We start from the raw sequence: 18,473 nt of genomic DNA on the forward strand, positions 1-18,473 counted from the left end.
AGAGAGGGGGGAAAACGAGGAAGAAAGAGAGAAAGAACTGAGTGCCAACTATCAACCGCTGCCACCAAAGAGCTCAAAAAATAAAGTATCCCACTTTGTGTCTAATCATTCCTTTTTAAGTCAGAGCAAGACGTTCCAGCCCGGGCTGTTCCGGGCACCACCACGAGCCGGGAGCCCGCAGGGCACAGGGCTGGGACAGGGCTCCAGCCACGGGTTTAACAGGGCCTGCAGTGATAGCACAAGCGGGAATGGCTTTAAATTAAAAGAGGTGAGATCCAGACTAGATATAAGGAAGAAGTGTTTTACAGTGAGCATGGTGAGACACTGGCACAGGGTGCCCAGAGAGGTGGTAGATGCCCCATCCCTGGCAACATTCAAGGTCAGGTTTCCCGTGAAATGGCTAAATCCTGGTGCCGGACAGCCAGCCGCGACGCTGCTGGCACTGCCCACGGCTCCGTCGCTTTGTGGGTGCTGCGGGGAGGAGCGGGCACGGCTCTGATCACCAGCCATGTGTTTTTTGGAGCACTGCAAAAAGTCATTATTGATGGCTGAGGCAGAAGACGCTTTCCCAGCGACTCGTCAAACCACGGGGGAAATTAAGACGGCTTCCTTTTCCGAGATGAGTTACTGCCTCCGCAAACACAGCCAGCTTTAAAGCAATTTCCTGTCAAGTATATTCATTATGGCTGGAGGAATCCCTGAAATTTTCCTAGAGCTGTGAAATCCTCCCTTCTCCTCCATCCACCGGCTCCAGCGCGATGCCAGCAGAGCTGCAGGCACAGCCATCGGGGCAGCCACGTTCGTGCCACCGGCCGAGGCCGGGCTTTGCAGCACAGCCAGGACCCAAAGGGACATGGACGGAGGTGGCTCACGACACGGAGAACAGGGGTGGCCTTTTAGTGGTTGCTGCTGATCTGGCCTGCATCAATACACACTTTTTCTCCTTTTTCTTTCTGCCACTTCCCAACACGATCTTGGGCGAGGAGCTTAATTCACTCTCCAGCTCCTTCCCCCCACTGTGAAACACAACCGCTGCTGCTCCATCCAGGCAGACACGGATGCTGCGAGGATGAAGCCCATAAATACCTGAGAGGTAGCTCAGACACCAGGGTGAAGGTCACAAAAGCTGCCATTAGGAGGGGAACCAAGCCTTGCTGGGCAGCCTGCCCTTCCCTGACGGCTCCAGGGGCAGCTCCCGGCACGGCCCACCCGAGAGGTACGCTTCTTCACTAGGTCTTCGATGCTTTACTCACCATGACAACACACAGGCCAGGGCCCTCAGTACTGCACAGGTATGTAAGAAAGCAGGCTCCTGCTCGTCAGAGCCTGGAGTCCAGGGAGATGATGGGAAGAGCTGCATCTCTGCTCCCCCAGACCCTGCTGCACCTGAGCTGGTGGCTCCTCTCCCCTGTCCGGACACACAGGGCACGGCTTGGTACCACCGGCAGGTGATGGGAGCTCCAGATTTTGTGCTGTTCACCTCCCCTCCACGCTGCTGCACAGGACCAGCAGCGGGGGCTAAACCCTCTCCTGAACTGCTCGGGCAGGCGGGTGCAGGCAGGGCTGGGAGCAGGCAGCTGGGTGGCAGAGGTGACAACGCTGGCATCATCACCAGCTCTCAGCCAAGCCAGGGGAGGGGGGCTGCTGGGGCAAAGTAGGAGATTACAAGCGAGAGATGCATCAGAGGCAATAGCTCTCTTGGATCCAATTTAAGACCCTGTTCAGCCATCTGTGAAGACATACAGTGGAGTTAACCCCATGTCCTGGAGACAGATGAGGAAAGGGACAAGGTCCTGTGCAGCTTGCTGTAGGTGACCCTGCTTCGGCAGGAGGGTTGGACTAGATGACCCACAGAGGTCCCTTCCAACCCCTACTATTCTGTGATTCTGTGAAGGGATGGGTCATCCAAAGTCCCCCATGGAGAGCAGCGTTCTCCTCCCGACGCCAGCAGCCCGGTCCCTCAGAGCCCCTGGACCGCACTGACCTGCCCGCAGCCCCGTCCCCCTGCGTTACCTGCGCAGGAGCAGCTTGGGGTGGTTCTTGTTCTCCAGGTTCTTCTCGATGAGGTCGGAGAGCAGCTGCTTCAGCACGTCGGTGGCGTACTCCAGCTTGCCCTGCAGACCCGTCATGATGAGCGAGGCCACGTTGCCGCGATCGCGCATGGAGAAGCTGCGCTGCAGCTCCAGCGTTCGGATGAAGGTCAGCAGGAAGACTTTGTTGTTGATCAGCTGAGCGAAGAGCTTCAAGGCCTTCTCCACGCTCTGCTGCCCGTTCCCTTGGACCTGTGGTGGAGGAGAGCACAGCCATCAGCCAAGGCGTGGGAGGACCAGGGACCGAGGGGAGCCCTGCACCCGTTCAGCTCTATGGGTGGGCTGAATGGTTTGACCCTGGGTGCACAGGCAAGCACCCCGTCTCTCAGGGCCTCAGCAGCCCCAAACGCAGTCTCTGGCCAGTCCTGCACCAGCACCCCTCCCTCCGTCCTCCCCCAGCACGTCAGCACAGCTCGCCCTAATCGCTGCTCCGAGCTGCACTCCCTGCGTGCCATAAAGCTGCTGCCTGGAGGCTAACGGCCCTATAAATGACACACAATTTGCTTGTTCTGCACAAAAAGTGACACTCCCGTAAGTAAATTAAATACTAATTTAGACTCTTGCTTTATTACGAGACAAGTGTAAAAAATTAATTGAGGTTTTCAGCCAGTTGCAGATTCAAGTAATTCATTACAAGTGAAAATGATGAACTACATTAAGCAACTCTTTACCAAAGATCTTGGAGACTTATGTATTGGTTTTACTAACGTTACATAATTAAGCAACTGTGTAATTGGCAACACATTTATCACTTCTGAAATTCTGCTTTTCACGAGTAAAACAAATAAAAAGCATTCATATTTGTTTGCTAGAGCATCAGCTTATTTGGCAATTTAAACAGTGAACATAACGTGTGGGACTGGAAAACTCCAGGCATGGGAATGGGCTGGGAGCGGCTGGTTCAAAGCCTGTGAGAGTTTTACCAACACCACGGCCACTGCTCAGTGCTGGTGGCCACTGGAAACCAACCTGACCTGGTGCCTTAATGCTCAGCGCTTGCCTGGCAAAGCAGCGGTGCTGGTGGAGCACAAGCAACCAAGACCTCTCCCTCTTACACCCCTGGCTGAGGATCTGGGCCACCCCTGCCTGTGTGAAGGCAACAGGACTCCCAGGATTTACGGGAGCGTTGCCAGTCTCCGAGAGGGAGCGCTGAGCCCGGTACGTCTGGGCGTCCCGGGCGCGAGGAGGGCAGCCCCACGCTCCGGGGCAGGTCAGCCTTCCTGAAGCACCGTCAGTTTTGTTGGTGCTCCCACGGGCGAGCGGGGCCCATCTGCACGGCGACCTCATGGGTGCTCTGATCTTATTGATTTTCCTCTCTCCCGAGTGAAAATCTCACACGTCCATTTGCACGTACTGGTGGCAAACCCAGGAGGCGAAGGGGCCTGCTCCCAGCCCCGGGCAGCCTGGGCACGGCGCTTGTCCTCCCGTGGACACGCCACGAACAGCAGCAGCCGCAGGATGCTCCAGGCAGGACCCTTCCCCTGCACCCTAAGGTGATTCAGGACTTTAAAAGGACACCTTTAACATATCTGGCGTGCTTTGCTGCTGGCCTATAGCAATATAAAAAACCCATAAAATAAAACTAAAGCAACACCGGGGAGAAGAAACCGAAAGGAATCCCACACTGTGCGATGGAGATAAAACACCAGGTTCGTAAGTGAAAATGAACCCAGGGCTCATCCTGCTAACCCCAGCGCCTCTAATAAGATTTGCTGTGGAAGGCATAAAGATGCTTCAGTGTTTCATGGCTCAGGGAAGCTTCGAAGGGCCGGAGCACAGCCTGCTCCTTACCTCCAGCTCCCTCAGGACAGGATGGTCCTCGATGCCGGGGAAAAGGACCCTCATGGCATACGTCCGATAGTCGAGGTACGGGATGCCGGAGCGATCCAGGTCGCTGGTTAATTCATTGATGTCCGTCTGCAGCTCTGCAAATGCTGGTCAGGGAGAACAGAACAAGACACAGAAACCCACGTGAGGTCCGGGAGCCGTGGCTGCGGGGCAGAGGCTCTGGGGAGGGCTGGCTGCCTGCTCTCCTCGTGGCCACGGCAGCAGCCGTAAACGGGCCAGCTCGGAACACCGATCTGGAGGAGACCTTGCCGCGTAGCTCAGACAGACCCTCGCCCTTGGAGACTCTGTCTCAGCTGCTGAGAGCAAGAGAGCACGCACTGCACAGAGCAGGAGCCGAGAACAAAAGATGCTTATTAATTTGTATGCAGTTCACACCTGTGTATACACACCTAATGCACCTTTAAAGCCTGCAGACAGAAATGCGGGTCTATTTCTGTAACTTGGTACCTCCCATATTTTCCTTTCTTCTTCTCCTCCTCCTCTATCAAGAGTTGCCAAAATAATAAAATCTGATGCAGATCAAATCCAAGCAGAAACTGCCTGCTGCATGGGTCAGGAAGGAATTTATTCTTCCTCTTCTGACACAGCATCACCGTGTTACACAGCTGCATGTGTCCCCTTGTGTTTGTTCTCCAAAGTACGAAATGCTGGGTCAGTAAGGGCTCTGCACTCAGGTTGGCTGTGCCCAAGCTGATGCTGTGGTCTCTCCTGAATATATCTCTTTTTTTCTTGTCCTGCGCTTTCAAGGCTGTCCTTTTAAAATCAGCTGCACAAATTCAGTGCAACTCTATATACACAGACGTCACACTATTAAATTTCCAGCTATTTATTTTATTCCGATTCATGAAGCTCCCTTCCAGCTAGCAGGCCTTACGAAACAACAGCAGCACCCCTCCCCAGCACGCTTTTAGTCTCAGCCCTCCAGCCTCCAGCACGACTGCCCACCTCCGCCTCGGCTGCCCTGCGGAGCGGCCAGGCTCAGCCGCCTCGCTGCCAGGGCCCAGGCCCCTCTGCGCTGATGGCTGCGAGCGGCAGCTCTGGCTGCTCCAAAGAACACATGAGGCTGCCCAGAAGCAAACGCTTGAGGAGCTTCTTCCTCTCCCTCAGACCTACGCTCACTGCTGGGGGTTCACATCCTACAGACTGGAGGAGGGACTGGAGCAGCTTTCCAGCTCTGCTGCCTTCCGTTTGGGATACCCACAGCTTCTCGGCGGCCTGAACCTCCTCTGCTCCCTAGCTCACTCTGGGCTCTTTTAAAAGCCCTTTACTAAAAGGCCATTAGACAAGGGGGTGTATCGTGCTGGGCACCCTGGGGCTCGCACCGTCCTCGCAGCGTGACCCAGGCATGTTGCTGAAGCAGGATCAAGCTCTAATCCTATTCTCCGCATGCCAGGCAGCGGCGCCGTGCCTGCCGCTGACACGCTTGTCGCTGCGGGGCAGGCGTGCAAACCTCCCGGGGCTGCGCACCCCGCTCCTCGCTGCGAAAATGGGGTGACTGGGGTGGCTCCGGTGGGGAGAGCTGGGGACGGGAGCACGGGGCTGCAGCACACAGCGGTCCCAGGCAGTACTGACCCTCCTTGCACTCCAGGGCCACCCGGGACTCCAGATTGTCCATCTGCATCTGCAGCCTCTTGAGGGTCAGGTCGTTCTCTCGGGACTTGCGCTTGTAGGCGATGAGAACGATGATGACGATGATGAGGAGCAGGCTGCCTCCGGCCGCGATGCTGACGATGGCTGGCAGGGTCAGGAGGCTGTCTGAGACGATGCTCACCGAGCCAGGGGAGAAGACGATGCCACCGACACGCACCTACAAAGCACAAGGGAGGTAACCGGCAGCTCCGGGTAAGGCCGTCAGCCTGTCCCAAAGCCCCGTCCCTCCTGGCCCGGGCACACAGACCCCCACAGCAGCACCAAAACGCCTCTGTTTCAGCCAAGATTATGGCAACTCTGATCGCCTTCAGACACAGAGGGTGCAGCTCATGTGAACACCGCGAGGCTTCAAGTCATGATAAATGCGCCAGCCCTTCACTATCTGGGCTCTGTTCTTATTATCTGATGGCTCCATTTGACTTTCATTTTATAGGCTTTCAACTCCCTTTTGTAAACTGTGGACATTAGCAACCCAGTGGTAATTTCACTGACAAGAAACCAGAGTGACTGCAAAGGGAGAACAGAGAAGGGAAGAGAAAGCCCCGTGGGAACTCCAGAGCAAACACACTGGAGGTTCACGCTGGGACAGGCTTTTCTTGGATGTGCCCTGGTCACAGATGCAAGCAGCTCTCAGCCAGGCTGTGCTTCTGTGAACCACACTGTGATAATCTGAGCATGTTCTGGATGCTGAACTTGAAGGGAAATAAATCACAATTACAATCTCAATTGGGCTCCACTCAGGCACTTGGGCTCTGCGTGCTCGGTCTGCGACTGGATCAGAGGCAGCAGCAGTGCCCGAAACCAAAGCAAAGGAAGACACCGACTGTCACCCCGGACGAGGCCGTTGATCCAACCAGCCCAGCGTTCAGATGTCCCTGGCTGCTTCTGCTTCGGGAAAGGGTGAAACCTTTCCATCCACTCAGCAGATCAGGCCTGGCTACAGGGACTGATCAGATCCCCGCCGGGGGAGAACGCAGCCCGCTGACAGCGCTCTCCCCTGGCACTGCAGGAAGGGCAAGCAGCACCGGAGAAAGGACGGTACCCGGTGCCAAAGGCACTGCCAGAAATATCTGTTCCTTCCAGAAGGCTCTGATAGTAAGTGGGGAGTTTCAAGCAGGTAATACGAAATTTGTCCATGCTAATCTACATTAATATGTTAAGCTTCCAATTAGACAGCTGTAAAGATCTAAAATCCTACCAATCCTTGGACAAGAAATTGCACCCGACATCTGAGCGAGTCAGGGAGACGGCAGAGGGGCAGAAAGGATGGAGGGAGGGCAGCGATGGCGACAGCAGCGTTTGGTCGCTCACCATCACTTTGTGCTGCCCGGTGAGATTTGGTGGCTCGCACAGCAGCTGGGTCTCGGAGACGGTGACGGCGCAGGGTGTTTCCCCGATCAGCACGGTGTAGTTGAGCTTCGCTCCCCCCGGCGCGGGTGGGCACAGGTTTCTGCCCTGGGGACAAGGGGAGAAAACACTGTACAAAGATGCAACGCATTTCTCTGGTTTTCCTCCCGTTCCCAGCTTGTGCAAACGGTGGGATTGCATCTAGCGCTCTCCAAAGGAGGTACAAAACTCCTCTCTCTGGGATTCTTTGCCTCTTCCCACCGGGTAAGGTCTGCTTACCTTCAGGATGATGGGCGAGCCCGGCTTCTGCTCCAGCACCCCGGTCGGGCTCAGGAGTTCAAACGTCGGGTTGGGGTAGTAGATGAACTTGGTGTCGTTGTAGACCAGCAGGTTCTGGACGTTGTTGAAGATGAAGCCAAACTCGTCCGGCCGCTCGACGGCGTCCAGGCCGGGCCGGTACTCGGGGGTGAGGGGGGGGGCGAGGCAGGCCAGCGCCGTGGCGTTCACCACCTTGCAGACCTGCGGGGAAGGCAACGCTTTGACCGACGGCTGGGGAAGCTTCACCCCGACCTGCACAGTGAGGTTCTGATCCCTTAAATACTCCCTGAAAAGCCCCGCGGATGCATGTTTAGCTGGAAATACATAACGCAGGTTTGATGCACTGCAGCCGTAGTTTGGGGGGAATTTGCTTCCCTCTGGCCAGTGCGAAGGCACTGGCGTGGAGACAGAGCGAGCTCCAACATGAGCAGAGTTTCCAAGGAGCTAGCAGCTCCCACAGCAGACCATTTAGCCCTTTTTCTTTATTTTTCCTTTTCTTTCCAGTTGCAACACCAGCTTTGAAATGGACCCACAGCGAATACCTGGTCCCTGCTACAAATCCGTGACCAGAGGCAACTCCTGAACGCCAGCGAGGGAGAGGAACGATCATCTGACCCTCGTGGGCTGGAGGCAGCCCGAAGGTCACCTCCGCAGCTCCGCCAGCCCCGCAAGCCCGGAGCCGGCTGATTTATGAGGCTCTTGCCTTACAAAGCAGCAACAGCCCAACTGTTCGGCCTCCCTCCATCAGTGGAAGATTTAATTTCACACAATTTTGTGTCTTCTGAATTATTTTTGTAGCGCTATAACTGCAACTGCTAACAAAATTAGATGTCGTCTTTTTAAACAGAGCTCAGACAAAAAAAGGTCTTCAGAGGGGAAGGGAAAAAGGAATCAGAAAAGACTGCTAAGTGCTTTGCCCTTTCCAGGATAATACAGATTCAGTCAGAAAGATCACTGCACAGAAACAGTATTTTTCAGTTTTACTGGTCAAAACAATTTCTGCGAGCCCTGGAGGTACAATCCTTACTTGCAGCATACAAGAACACCGCTTGGTTCCCGTTTAGCTGAGGATTCATTTCATTTCCTCACTCTTGGACTGAGAAAACACAGAGAGGGGAAAGAGGTGACGTTCCAGATCAACCCCAAATTCTGCTACCAACTCCTTGCTTCAGGAACACCAGAGCAATAGGGGGGAGGAGGGGAAGGAGCACAAAAATCACACCCAGCTCCACCAACACACCCGGAGGCCCAAGCCCAGCACGCTTCACACGGTGAGGAGGGCGCAGGGAGGCAGCCCCTTGCCTTCCCGCAGCGATCAGGCTGCAAAAGCGGCCTGAAAGCTTCTTGTTCAGAAGCCGTTCCCCGCTCCCCTTCCCTCCCCAGGCTGGGACAGGCTTGCCGGGCCCCGAGCTGCGGCAACAGGAGGTTTATTTATAGCAGGGAGCTAGGGAGAGACTAGTTAAAGATAGCAGCCTCACAGCTGGCAGGTCTCGGTGCCTAGCTCTGGGCTTTTACAGAAAGAGCAGGACCAAAAAGGGAAGCACGGAGCAGCCGGGGATGCTGGGGACAGCTACGCGTGGACTTCCCATCACAACGTGCCCGTCGAGCTGAGCCAGGTACAGGGAAGAGAAGGATGCTGGGGAGAGGAGAGCTCTCGGGGCTCGGGGGCTCTGGCAAAAGGGGGAATTTCAGGAGTGAAACAAGTTTATCTGACCCAAGACAGAATTTGACGTGATGCAGATGACCCAAAATGCTTTGAAAACTCATTGGCAGTCAATGTGTTGCTGAGGAAGTAATCTCCCATTTGTGTGTGCTGGCACCCCTCTTTCCAGGGTCCCCGGGTTTTGCTGCTAACTGTCTGGGTAAGTCTAGGGAAACAGCCCCAGAGCGGCTTTTGCCACGGCAAGTCTCACCACGCAGAGAGCACTGGTACCAGTAACCGTACGCGTGCATCCGGGTGGGATGCTCCCAGGCACAGCGCGCCGACAGCGGCTACTTACGTTGACAAACTCCTTGCCGTTGTACTTGACGCGGATCCTCGGCTCCTGGATCACGTCCAGGTTGGAGCCGGTGACGGTCAGAGGCGTGTACCCGCTGCGGAGAACCAGGGGACACCGGATTAGTGCATCGGGCAGGAGGGGCTGGGGCTGCGCCGAGGGACTGTGCTTGACAATAAGGATGCTTGTTGACCTCAGAAAGATGTTTTCTGCAGACACTTCAAGCACCAGGCGACAGCGTGGATTAATACCCACTCGCTGAGCTGCTGGGGAGCCGTGGCTCACACGTCAGCTGGGTTCTCTACTCTCAGCTGCACCCTCTCCCACCCAACAGCACTGCAAGGCAGCAGGATGAGGAATGGGACCAAAGAAACCAACTGAGCTGAGACTAAATACGTAAGACAATAAATTAGTCACAGTGTTTAATGATTTACATAGCGATGTTTTTAAGGAACACGACAAATGGTACGTGCAGTGAAGGAACTGACACGCACTTGCATCTGGCCTGCAGACGCAGCAAGTTGTCACACGGAGCCGGGGAGGGCTGAGGAGCAGCCGGTGCCTTCGGGGCCGGGGAGGACCCAACCCGCGGGCTGGAGCACCCCCACCCTCCGGCAGCCAGCGCCCCTCAGCAAGTCCTTCACTCCTGGCTGCTTTTTCCATGCGTTAAGTGGAGCAGCGCAGCCCAGATTCACCCCAGGCTCCAGCCCCTCCGCAGCAGAGCCCAGCTGTCCCCCTTGGACCACCTCTGCCCGCAGTCCCCAGCAGCCCAGCAAACCCATCCAACCCAGCACCAGGCACGATCTTCATTTTGGACTCAAAGCAAGAGCCTGCTGTGAGACGCTTACTTCTTTCAAAGGCAATTTTAAAAAATAATTGGAATTTGAAATGAATAGCTGTCTTACAGCCCTTGTGAGCCCAACCATTAAAGTTACACCAGGGGATGAGTACGGCCCAGGGATTCTAGCAGCGACGACGTCACGGTGATGTGACAGCGCCGGCCGCCCCATTCCTAGCAGTGAATCTGGGAAAAACAGTACATTTTGATTAGCATCAGCTATTTCCTTTCTTGGGGGTTGCTGGGTTTGTTTCATTCCAGGACCACAAGAAGGAACCTCTCATGAGCAACTGTGCACTTCTTCAGCAGATGGAAGTGACCTTGGGACTTTGTTTGTGCTCCCAGAACCCCGGTGCAGGCTGCTACTGTTGTAGCTGCCCTGGTAATCACAACTGCCTTAGTAACTCTGGACCCCATTTTTGATAAATGCAAACACCACGGATGCCCAGCCCTGACAAATCCAGGACGCTGGGTGGGATGTGCATTTCCAGACAGACCCTCTTTCGCCCTCACAGAGCGTGTGCTGAGAGAGAAGACCCAGCCAGGCGAGCTGGCTTCTCTCCCGCTGCCGAGGAGCTGCTGTCAGGGCCTTGCGTTACCTGGCGATGCTCCACTCGGGTTCGATGTGCTGCACCTTCGGATCGTCGATGTACTCGAACAGCAAGGTCTGCTCCAGCTGAGCCCGGTCGACGCTGACGGAGACGTGCACAGTGCCCAGGCCGTGGGCTGACGGGGCCGACACGCAGACGATCTCGTTCATGGATCGCCTGTGCGAGAGAGAAGCCGGGGAAGCATTAACGGCCGGTCCTTCACCCGACCCTTCGCCCTGCAGCTGCAGTGGGGCAGCTCACCAAAAGGCTGAGCCAGCCGCCAGCCCCAGGCTCGGACACTGCGAAGGGGACGAGCTCCTGGGACAGGCAGGGGGGCTTCACCGGCACGGGAGGGAGGGAACGGAGCTCTGCGCAGGAGGGCACTCTGCCTGCCCACCGAAAGCGGAGCACAGGCTCCCCGAAATTACTCTTTGTGCCAGACTGCAGCCTCCCGCATCCCTCTGTGAACCCGCTGCCTTCTGCTGGGCGTGTGAAAACAGATGGCTGCTTTTTAAAAGGGATGCATAAGCTCACTCAAAAGCCAAATTCTTCCCCTCCCCACCCCACCACACACCCTTGTGAGCAGCATAATGGAGCCCGCAAAGCCCCCGCCTGGGAAGGGCGATGCCACCGCCGCCGCTGTCGCCCGGCTTTGTCTGCCCGTCAGAGCAGGGCTGACCTCGGCCTCGGCGCTGCCTGCCCGGACACAACGGCCCATCTGCCTCCGCCGCAGCCCCGGAGCAGGTCGGGCGGCAGGGTAGCGAGGCGCTGCCCAAGCACAAAGGCACCGGTGGGTGGGTGGAGAAGTGGAATCAGATCCAAGTGTCGCCGCTCCCGCTGCTGGGACAGAGCCGCGAGGAACCGCACAGCTCTGCGGCGAGCCTGGACGCCGATCCTGCACACAGCGCTGAGTGACGTCCCTGAAGGCTGATACCTCAGCACGGGCACCTATGGGCCGCTCTGCTGGCCAGGGCAGCCCCAGGCTCGCCAAAAAGGCCGTGCTGTTTCCGTGGCTCTTTTAGTTTTGGCTTCTCAGACAGGAGAGAGCAGGCAGGTCTCCAGCACCTCGCTGGCAGATCAGCACTTAAGTCACAAACTGGCAATCTTGACTGTCTACTCTTCACCATCCTCACCCTCCTCAGCCACCGAGCGCAGCCGTGCCCCTGCTCTGCTTCCAGCACAGCTCCCGCGCCCGTACCTGGCAAGGGGATGCTGTGTCACCGCCTTTCAGGGCCTTTACACACTCCCCGCGCTCCCGAAGGAGCGTGGCACACCCCGCAGCGCTGGGCATCTCAGGGGGTATCGAACAGCGGGCACCATGATGCTCCCAGCCCACACCTTGGCACGCCTGTCCACCACAGCCAAGGGAACAGAAACAACCTCCTAAAATACCCGAAACCAACGGGACTTCACTGCTTCTGTTGATGCAATGACACACCTAGCCAGACCCAGAGTGACACGGCGCTGCCGGCAGCGCTGCTCTCCGCTCCCCGTGATCAGTTAATTAGCTTTCTGCGCTGTTATTATGTCGTCATGGTGAATCTACCCACGCCTCCGATCAGAGAGGGGAGAATAGGGGAAGCTGTAATTAGAGCGAATCTCATTAGAAACTGCTTCATCTAATCAGGCTCCCCCACACCCTCGAGAACAATTGAAGTTGGTCGCCTCAAAACAGTCCAAGCCAAACACAGCACGCAGCGTGAGCCCACATGAAGGACGGTGCCATCCATGTGCTGCCGCTTGCTCTGAGAAGTTTCTGCTTGCCTGCTGCAATCGGAACACAGAGAGGACTCCAAACTCTTCCAGGTTTTGCAGGTCAGTATCTGCAGGTTGCCTGAATAAAGCCATATATTGAAGGGATTATGTGCCAGGGCCGATTCTGCTCCCAGGCTGCTGCTGGTGGTAACGCCGTTACCCGTGTGCATCCGAGGATGCGGTCTGGCATCTTTGCTTTGGACACGGGAAGAAATGTCGATGGATCAGTTACAATGCTTAGCACCCGCAGAGTGCACCTGCACTGCAGACCTCGGCACGTCCAGACCTCCTGCAGCACCGCTCTAGGACACGCCTAGAACAAGCACTGCTCATACCCCAACGCGCTCCCACGCCTGAACACCCACAGCTGTGCGTCAGAGAACCCCGCAGTCTCCCACACCTCCGGGCGTCTTTACATTCCCAGAAACGTCCTCGGGGCCTCCCGGGAAGCCTGAGCGAGGATCTGCCAGGCAGAACCCCTCTGCGCATCACTCCGCTGCGCTCAGGCTCCCGCCCAGGCTGCGCCCACGCCATGAGATGCATCTGCCAGCTGCTTCGGGGCACCCGGGCACGTCTGGTACGGGGCATGGATGTGTACGTGAGGCACACAGATGTACGCTGCATGTATCTCTTTCTAACTGAGCCCCGAGAAAACCCATTAAACCCTGCAAATGTCAACTCTGTGTTTACACTGCTGGGTAAAAAGCAAATTTGCCATAGAATTCCCGGAGGAGACTGATGGCTGTGCGCGTTTCTCAGCAGAAGGCGCATGCAGATCCCCGCTTTGCTCTGCCCCACAGAAGCCCACCCCTTGCTCAGCCCACTTCTAGGAGGCTGAGGTACCTGCAGCAGTGGCTGCAATAAAAGTACGCAAGCTGTTCATCTGAAAAGAGAAACTGGATCTTATAAACGTTACGTTTTCTTCAGATCTGCTGGGCTGGGGGCAGACACGGCTGACTTTTGCACATCTCACGTTTGCAGTGCTGCCTGCAGCTGATGCGGTGCAGGGCGCAGGAGCCTGCGCTGGCCCGGCTCGGCCCCTTACCCGTAGAATTCGCAGGTCTGGTTTCCCAGGAGCACCGATACGCGGCTGCCGGCTCCCAGGTAGTGCCCGGAGATGGTCACCATGGTCCCTCCCGACTCCGGGCCGCGGCTGGGATGCAGAAAGCTCACCGCCGGCGTCTGGAGAAAGACAAGGACAAACTCAGCGCTCCCGCCTGCTGCGACGGGAGCCGTCAGCCAGCGGCCGCGCAGGGGCCGTGCCGGAGAAGCACCGTCCGCCGAGCATCTTCTCACCTTTGGCTAAGCGGGGATACCCTTTTTGAAATGAAAAAGCAAAACGGGGATGTGTCCTGGACATCTGACAAATCTCCTGCTAAATTTTCAAAACCGAAAGAGATGTGCCTCAACAAAATTATTCCAAATTTAGCCTTGGCTAAAGCACATATTTACCTTTGACTTTGCTCTTAAACAAAGGTAAGCCATTTGCACCACAGTTTTGAATCTGAAATATATCCCAAGCCAAGCAGACTGTCGCAAAGGGAATTTGAACCCAAATGTTTAAAGCTTGCCAATGTGGCAGAGCATCAAAAATCCCCACCAGGGTCTGGCAATAGGAAACGCTGCACAACTTTCGCAAAAGGCAGCACCATCAGCTCCAGTTCAATACGAGCCACCAGTGACAGCACTGTGGGGGCAGAGCCTGTTTCCCATTGCTGATGGACAGACGTCCTTGGTGGGTGAGCTTAGATGCCACTCCACATTTTATTGGTGATACCACTGCAGCAATGCCATGTCTTTATCCTGCCTTGCACCATGATAGCTGTTTATCCCCCTTAATAGAATTTGCAGAAAGCAGGTACCTTTTTATTTGTTTTCAATCAGTGGCTATTACCAAATTGTTCGACTAATGCTTTCGCATTCCCCTCTTTATGGCTCTCATCTGCGCAGGCTGGCAGGCTCCCAGCTCCGCTCCCCTGGTACCACCTGCTTGGCAGCTCCGTGAGTTTGTCCTCGTTCCTCTACTGTTTTCACAATGCAACATGTGTTTTCTGGGTGCCACAGCATTTGCCAAAGCAGCTCAGACCAAAAGACTCTCCGACTCCTGAACAGACCAGAGGAAAACACGCAGTCCACCCTGCTGTGGGTGATTATGGAATAATGTTACAGGAGGGAAAGATTCGTCCTTCAGCTGCTCATGGTCAGCTCACAGCTCTTGTCCTAGCTGGGGTCGGGAGCTGGACTCGATGATCCTTGTGGGGCCCTTCCAGCTCAGGATATTCTGTGATTACCCCAGCTAACGGCAGCGCTAGACGATACGGATGGCAACAGCAGTGTTCACACGAGGCAGGCTTGGGAGCACTCCATACAACCAAGAGGAGTGATTCCAAAATGCAGAACACCTCCAAAGGATGGTCAACGGGTGAGTGGCCATCCAAAACCTCCTTCAGCCTCCAGCCCAGCCCTGGCGCCTGTTCCCAGGGTGAACTGGGAACAAGCTGCGACGCTGTGACCCCTGCGGACAGCGAGAGCCCCCCACCAGCCACCCACCTCCCTCCTCCCACCCCATCCCTGGGCCAGCTGCTGGGGGGAGCCTGGGCCCAGACACGAGCGGTTGTTTAACACGTCCACGAGGCCCAGCCGCTCCCATTCGCACACCAGTGACAGAGCTGCACGCGTACTGGACAGCACAGCCCTCCTCTGCATTCAGAATCAGTTATAAGCACCTCCTGGCTACAAGCATCTGACGTCTCTGGTGCGAGCATCACCTTGGCTAAGCATCGCCATCCTCGGAAACTCAAAGCGCTGCCAAAAATAGAAACTCGGGCTGTAACCCCGAGCAGTCGTTCTCGCAAGCAAGGAGAAGCCAGGAGAGCTGAGGGCCCATCCAAGGGACCTGCAAAAACTCCCAATGCTGGGGTGAGGCCAGCATCAGGTGAGGGCCTGAAAGCTGAGCAAGAGTTTTCCATCTTCAGCTCACGATCTGCTGATAGTTATGACAGATTTAGAGCTCCAAAGCAGCTCCAAGGTTCCACCTCCCCAGATAAATGGGGTGTAATTAAGGTGACAGCATCGCTCCTGCGCAGTGTCAGGCACCAGATGAGCTCACCAAGGCATGAACCCTCTCAGGGTCAGAGCAGAGCTCTGCTTTAAGGTACCAATCAATTTTACCACTGACTTTAACAGCATAAACCAGCTGTAACGGAATTTGTGGCGGTGCTAAAGAGAAAAATAGAGGCCAACTAACAAAAGGAAATGATGTGCTAGAAGTTTTAGATGCCGGAGCAAAAGGAACGATGAAATCGGGGTAAGTGCTGGAAATCAGGAGCCACAACACAAAGGATGACAACGCTGGGCATCCGCTCACCGGGCTGCTGCCAGGTACTGCTCCAAGATTCATCCCCGCAATTACCTCCCGCTGGCTGCCGGTTATCATTCGGCACAAAGCAAGAGAGCTTCCTCCTGTGTCGCACGGGAGCCTGCCTTCCAGCAACGACAAATCTGGGGACCGTGCTGGCAGGGCCCTGTGAGGATCACAGCGGTTTCGGGCATAGCTGAGCGAAACGTGGTGATATTTTGCACCCCTGCTAGGCTGTTGAATAAACGAAATCCCAGAGAGGGCGTCGCTTACCACGGTGCCAGGGTGGCAAGGGCTAGCCTGATTTACCTCTCCGTTAGTTTACAAATTGTGGACAATTGGCGAGTGCTGGCGTTTCCCTGCACACAGATCCCACTCAGCACAAAATCCACGTGGCTGGGTGAAGGGCCCTGTTTAGGCAAAACTGGAGATATGAGAAACCCCAGCTGTGGCTTTGAAGCTTACGAATCAAAAGGCTGCTAATTAAACAACAGCAAGAAACGACCCACCCCACCAACGGAAGCCCACCGACCCAAAGAGCAGCACAGAGAAAGCCTACACTGAACCAGCATCCCTGGACAGGAAAAAAAAAAAATCCCTGAATATTTGGATGAATTACCTTTACATCCCAAAGGGCATCACAGGGAAAAGATTCAATCTACAGACACAGAACCCAACAGATGTGTTTAGGTTTCACAGGCAGCTGAGTAAGGTTCTTGCAGGACCTCAGTAGCTGAGCTGCAGAAGGACGGGCTCTGGTGCTTGCTCTCCTGCTGTGTGTTTCTGTGTTCATGCAAACGGGCCTGTTGGTGCCCATATGTACTACACATGTACGTACTACACATGTACTATGCCTGTATGTACTACACATGTACGTACCACACATGTATATATAGAAACATCTTCAAAACCAGCAGGAAGCAGCGCCCTAGATTCAGCCCATTAACTAACACCAAAGTAACAACGTCCCTTCATTACAGAGGAAAAGTCTGAGCGCCGACTCCAATTCCTCGACAGTTCCTCAGGTGCAGAACAAAGTTACGCTTCGTGTAAGGCTCCTGCAATGCACTCTGCAAGGAGTAAGCGAGCCCAGCAATTTAGAGAAGGCTGTGGCTGTTTTGGAAGGTGCAAAGCTGAAACCAAATGCTGTGGGAACCCTGGGTTTAGGCTCCCACCTCAATCCTGTTTATTCTGCGGGCCTGTGCAAGCTCTAGGTCCTGAAAACTTGGCTCGCTGAGTGGGCCACCAACAAATTGTGCTATGCCATGGGGAAAGCATCAGAAAACGATGGCAAATTTGGGATTGCCTTCTGGCGTTGAACCCACCCGTCCAACACGCGCACTCGCAGAGCACGGCTGCTCCGGGGGCACGCGTGCTGCCCCGCTCCCCCGCCTCGGCCGGACACTCACCACGAACACGTACTGCTGCGCCGACTTGGCCGTGAACTCCGGCTTGCACTCGCCGATGCACAGGAGCACCGGGCCGGAGCTGATCCCTGGCAGCGCCTGCCCCATTTCACAGACGATCCTGGAAGCAGAAACGCCGCGGTGAGGCTTTGGCAGGAGGTGCCAACAGTGCCCTGCGCAGCTCCCAGCAAGCCTGGCTTTCTTTTCTTCTCCTTTTTTTTTTTTTCTTCTCTCCCCCCTCTTTAACTTTGATATCTGCCTCTTTGGAAGAAGTTAATTACTGAGTCTATTTTTACCCCATGTAGTAATTTAAAGAAAAAAAATCAAAATTAGACATAATTATTACAAGCTGTAAACTCCAGAGCAAAGCAGAGCACTAATGGCAATATATTACCCAGTAGCAAAGCGAGTGCGAAGTCCTTAGAGTAACAGATGAGTTCATTAAGGGAACAGCTCACACTGCAGTCTCCCAGTTAATCAAAAACGGAGAAACCTGCTCGGGGATGATAGAGACAGCCATGGCGAGCAGCCTTTGCAGGGGAGACCGGGCTGGCTGACGCTGAACATGCCGACGCTGGTAAAGGGAGTCAGCAGCACCGAAAGGCACCGAGCTCGTGCCCAGCTCAGCGCCACGAGTGCGTCCCGAGGCAGGGAAAGCTGCACGGACAGGGAGAGCTGCTGGGGCTAACGGCAGTGGGCCAGGCTGGAAGATGGAGAATCACAGAATGGTCGGGGTTGGCAGGGCCCTCTGTGGGTCACCCAGTCCAACCCCCTGCCCAAGCAGGGTCACCCAGAGCAGGCTGCACAGCACCGCGGCCAGGCGGGTCTTGAATATCTCCAGAGAAGGAGACTCCACAGCCTCCCTGGGCAGCCTGGGCCAGGGCTCCGTCACCCTCAGAGGGAAGAAGTTCTTCCTCGGGTTCAGCTGGAGCTTCCTCTGCTTCAGTTTGTGCCCGTTGCCCCTTGTCCTGTCACTGGGCACCACTGAACAGAGCCTGGCCCCATCCTCCTGACCCCCACCCTGCAGATATTTAGAGGCATTTCTAAGGTCCCCTCTCAGCCTTCTCTTCTCCAGGCTGAACAAGCCCAGTTCCCTCAACCTCTCCTCGCAGGAGAGATGCTCCAGTCCCCTCACCATCCTTGCAGCCCTCCTCACACTCCCCACAGGTGGACAACCCACGAACCCCAGGGCACTGGGAAGGCATGCTGCCTACTGGAGACGAGCCCCAGCGAACGCCCGTCCCACCAGCAGCTCCGAGGGAGGATCTCACAGGGA

At 55.7% G+C, this 18,473-nt stretch overlaps 1 protein-coding gene across 6 annotated transcripts in view; it reads right to left on the reverse strand.

Annotated features, from left to right (window-relative positions):
- PLXNA2 (plexin A2) overlaps nt 1–18,473 on the reverse strand; it is a 347,075-nt gene that overhangs the window by 23,102 nt on the left and 305,500 nt on the right. For all 6 annotated transcript variants that reach the window (XM_075443255.1, XM_075443256.1, XM_075443254.1 and 3 more), the window contains exons 14-22: nt 17,201–17,318; nt 13,479–13,615; nt 10,688–10,855; nt 9,254–9,347; nt 7,215–7,454; nt 6,900–7,043; nt 5,511–5,745; nt 3,882–4,024; nt 2,014–2,282 (exon numbers count right to left, since the gene is read on the reverse strand). In XM_075443255.1, coding sequence (XP_075299370.1) covers nt 2,014–2,282; nt 3,882–4,024; nt 5,511–5,745; nt 6,900–7,043; nt 7,215–7,454; nt 9,254–9,347; nt 10,688–10,855; nt 13,479–13,615; nt 17,201–17,318 — 1,548 coding nt within the window. The remainder of the gene's footprint in view (nt 1–2,013; nt 2,283–3,881; nt 4,025–5,510; nt 5,746–6,899; nt 7,044–7,214; nt 7,455–9,253; nt 9,348–10,687; nt 10,856–13,478; nt 13,616–17,200; nt 17,319–18,473) is intronic.

The sequence above is a fragment of the Opisthocomus hoazin genome, chromosome 25 (genome assembly GCF_030867145.1).
Source record: "Opisthocomus hoazin isolate bOpiHoa1 chromosome 25, bOpiHoa1.hap1, whole genome shotgun sequence".
Classification (NCBI taxonomy): Eukaryota; Metazoa; Chordata; class Aves; order Opisthocomiformes; family Opisthocomidae; genus Opisthocomus; species Opisthocomus hoazin.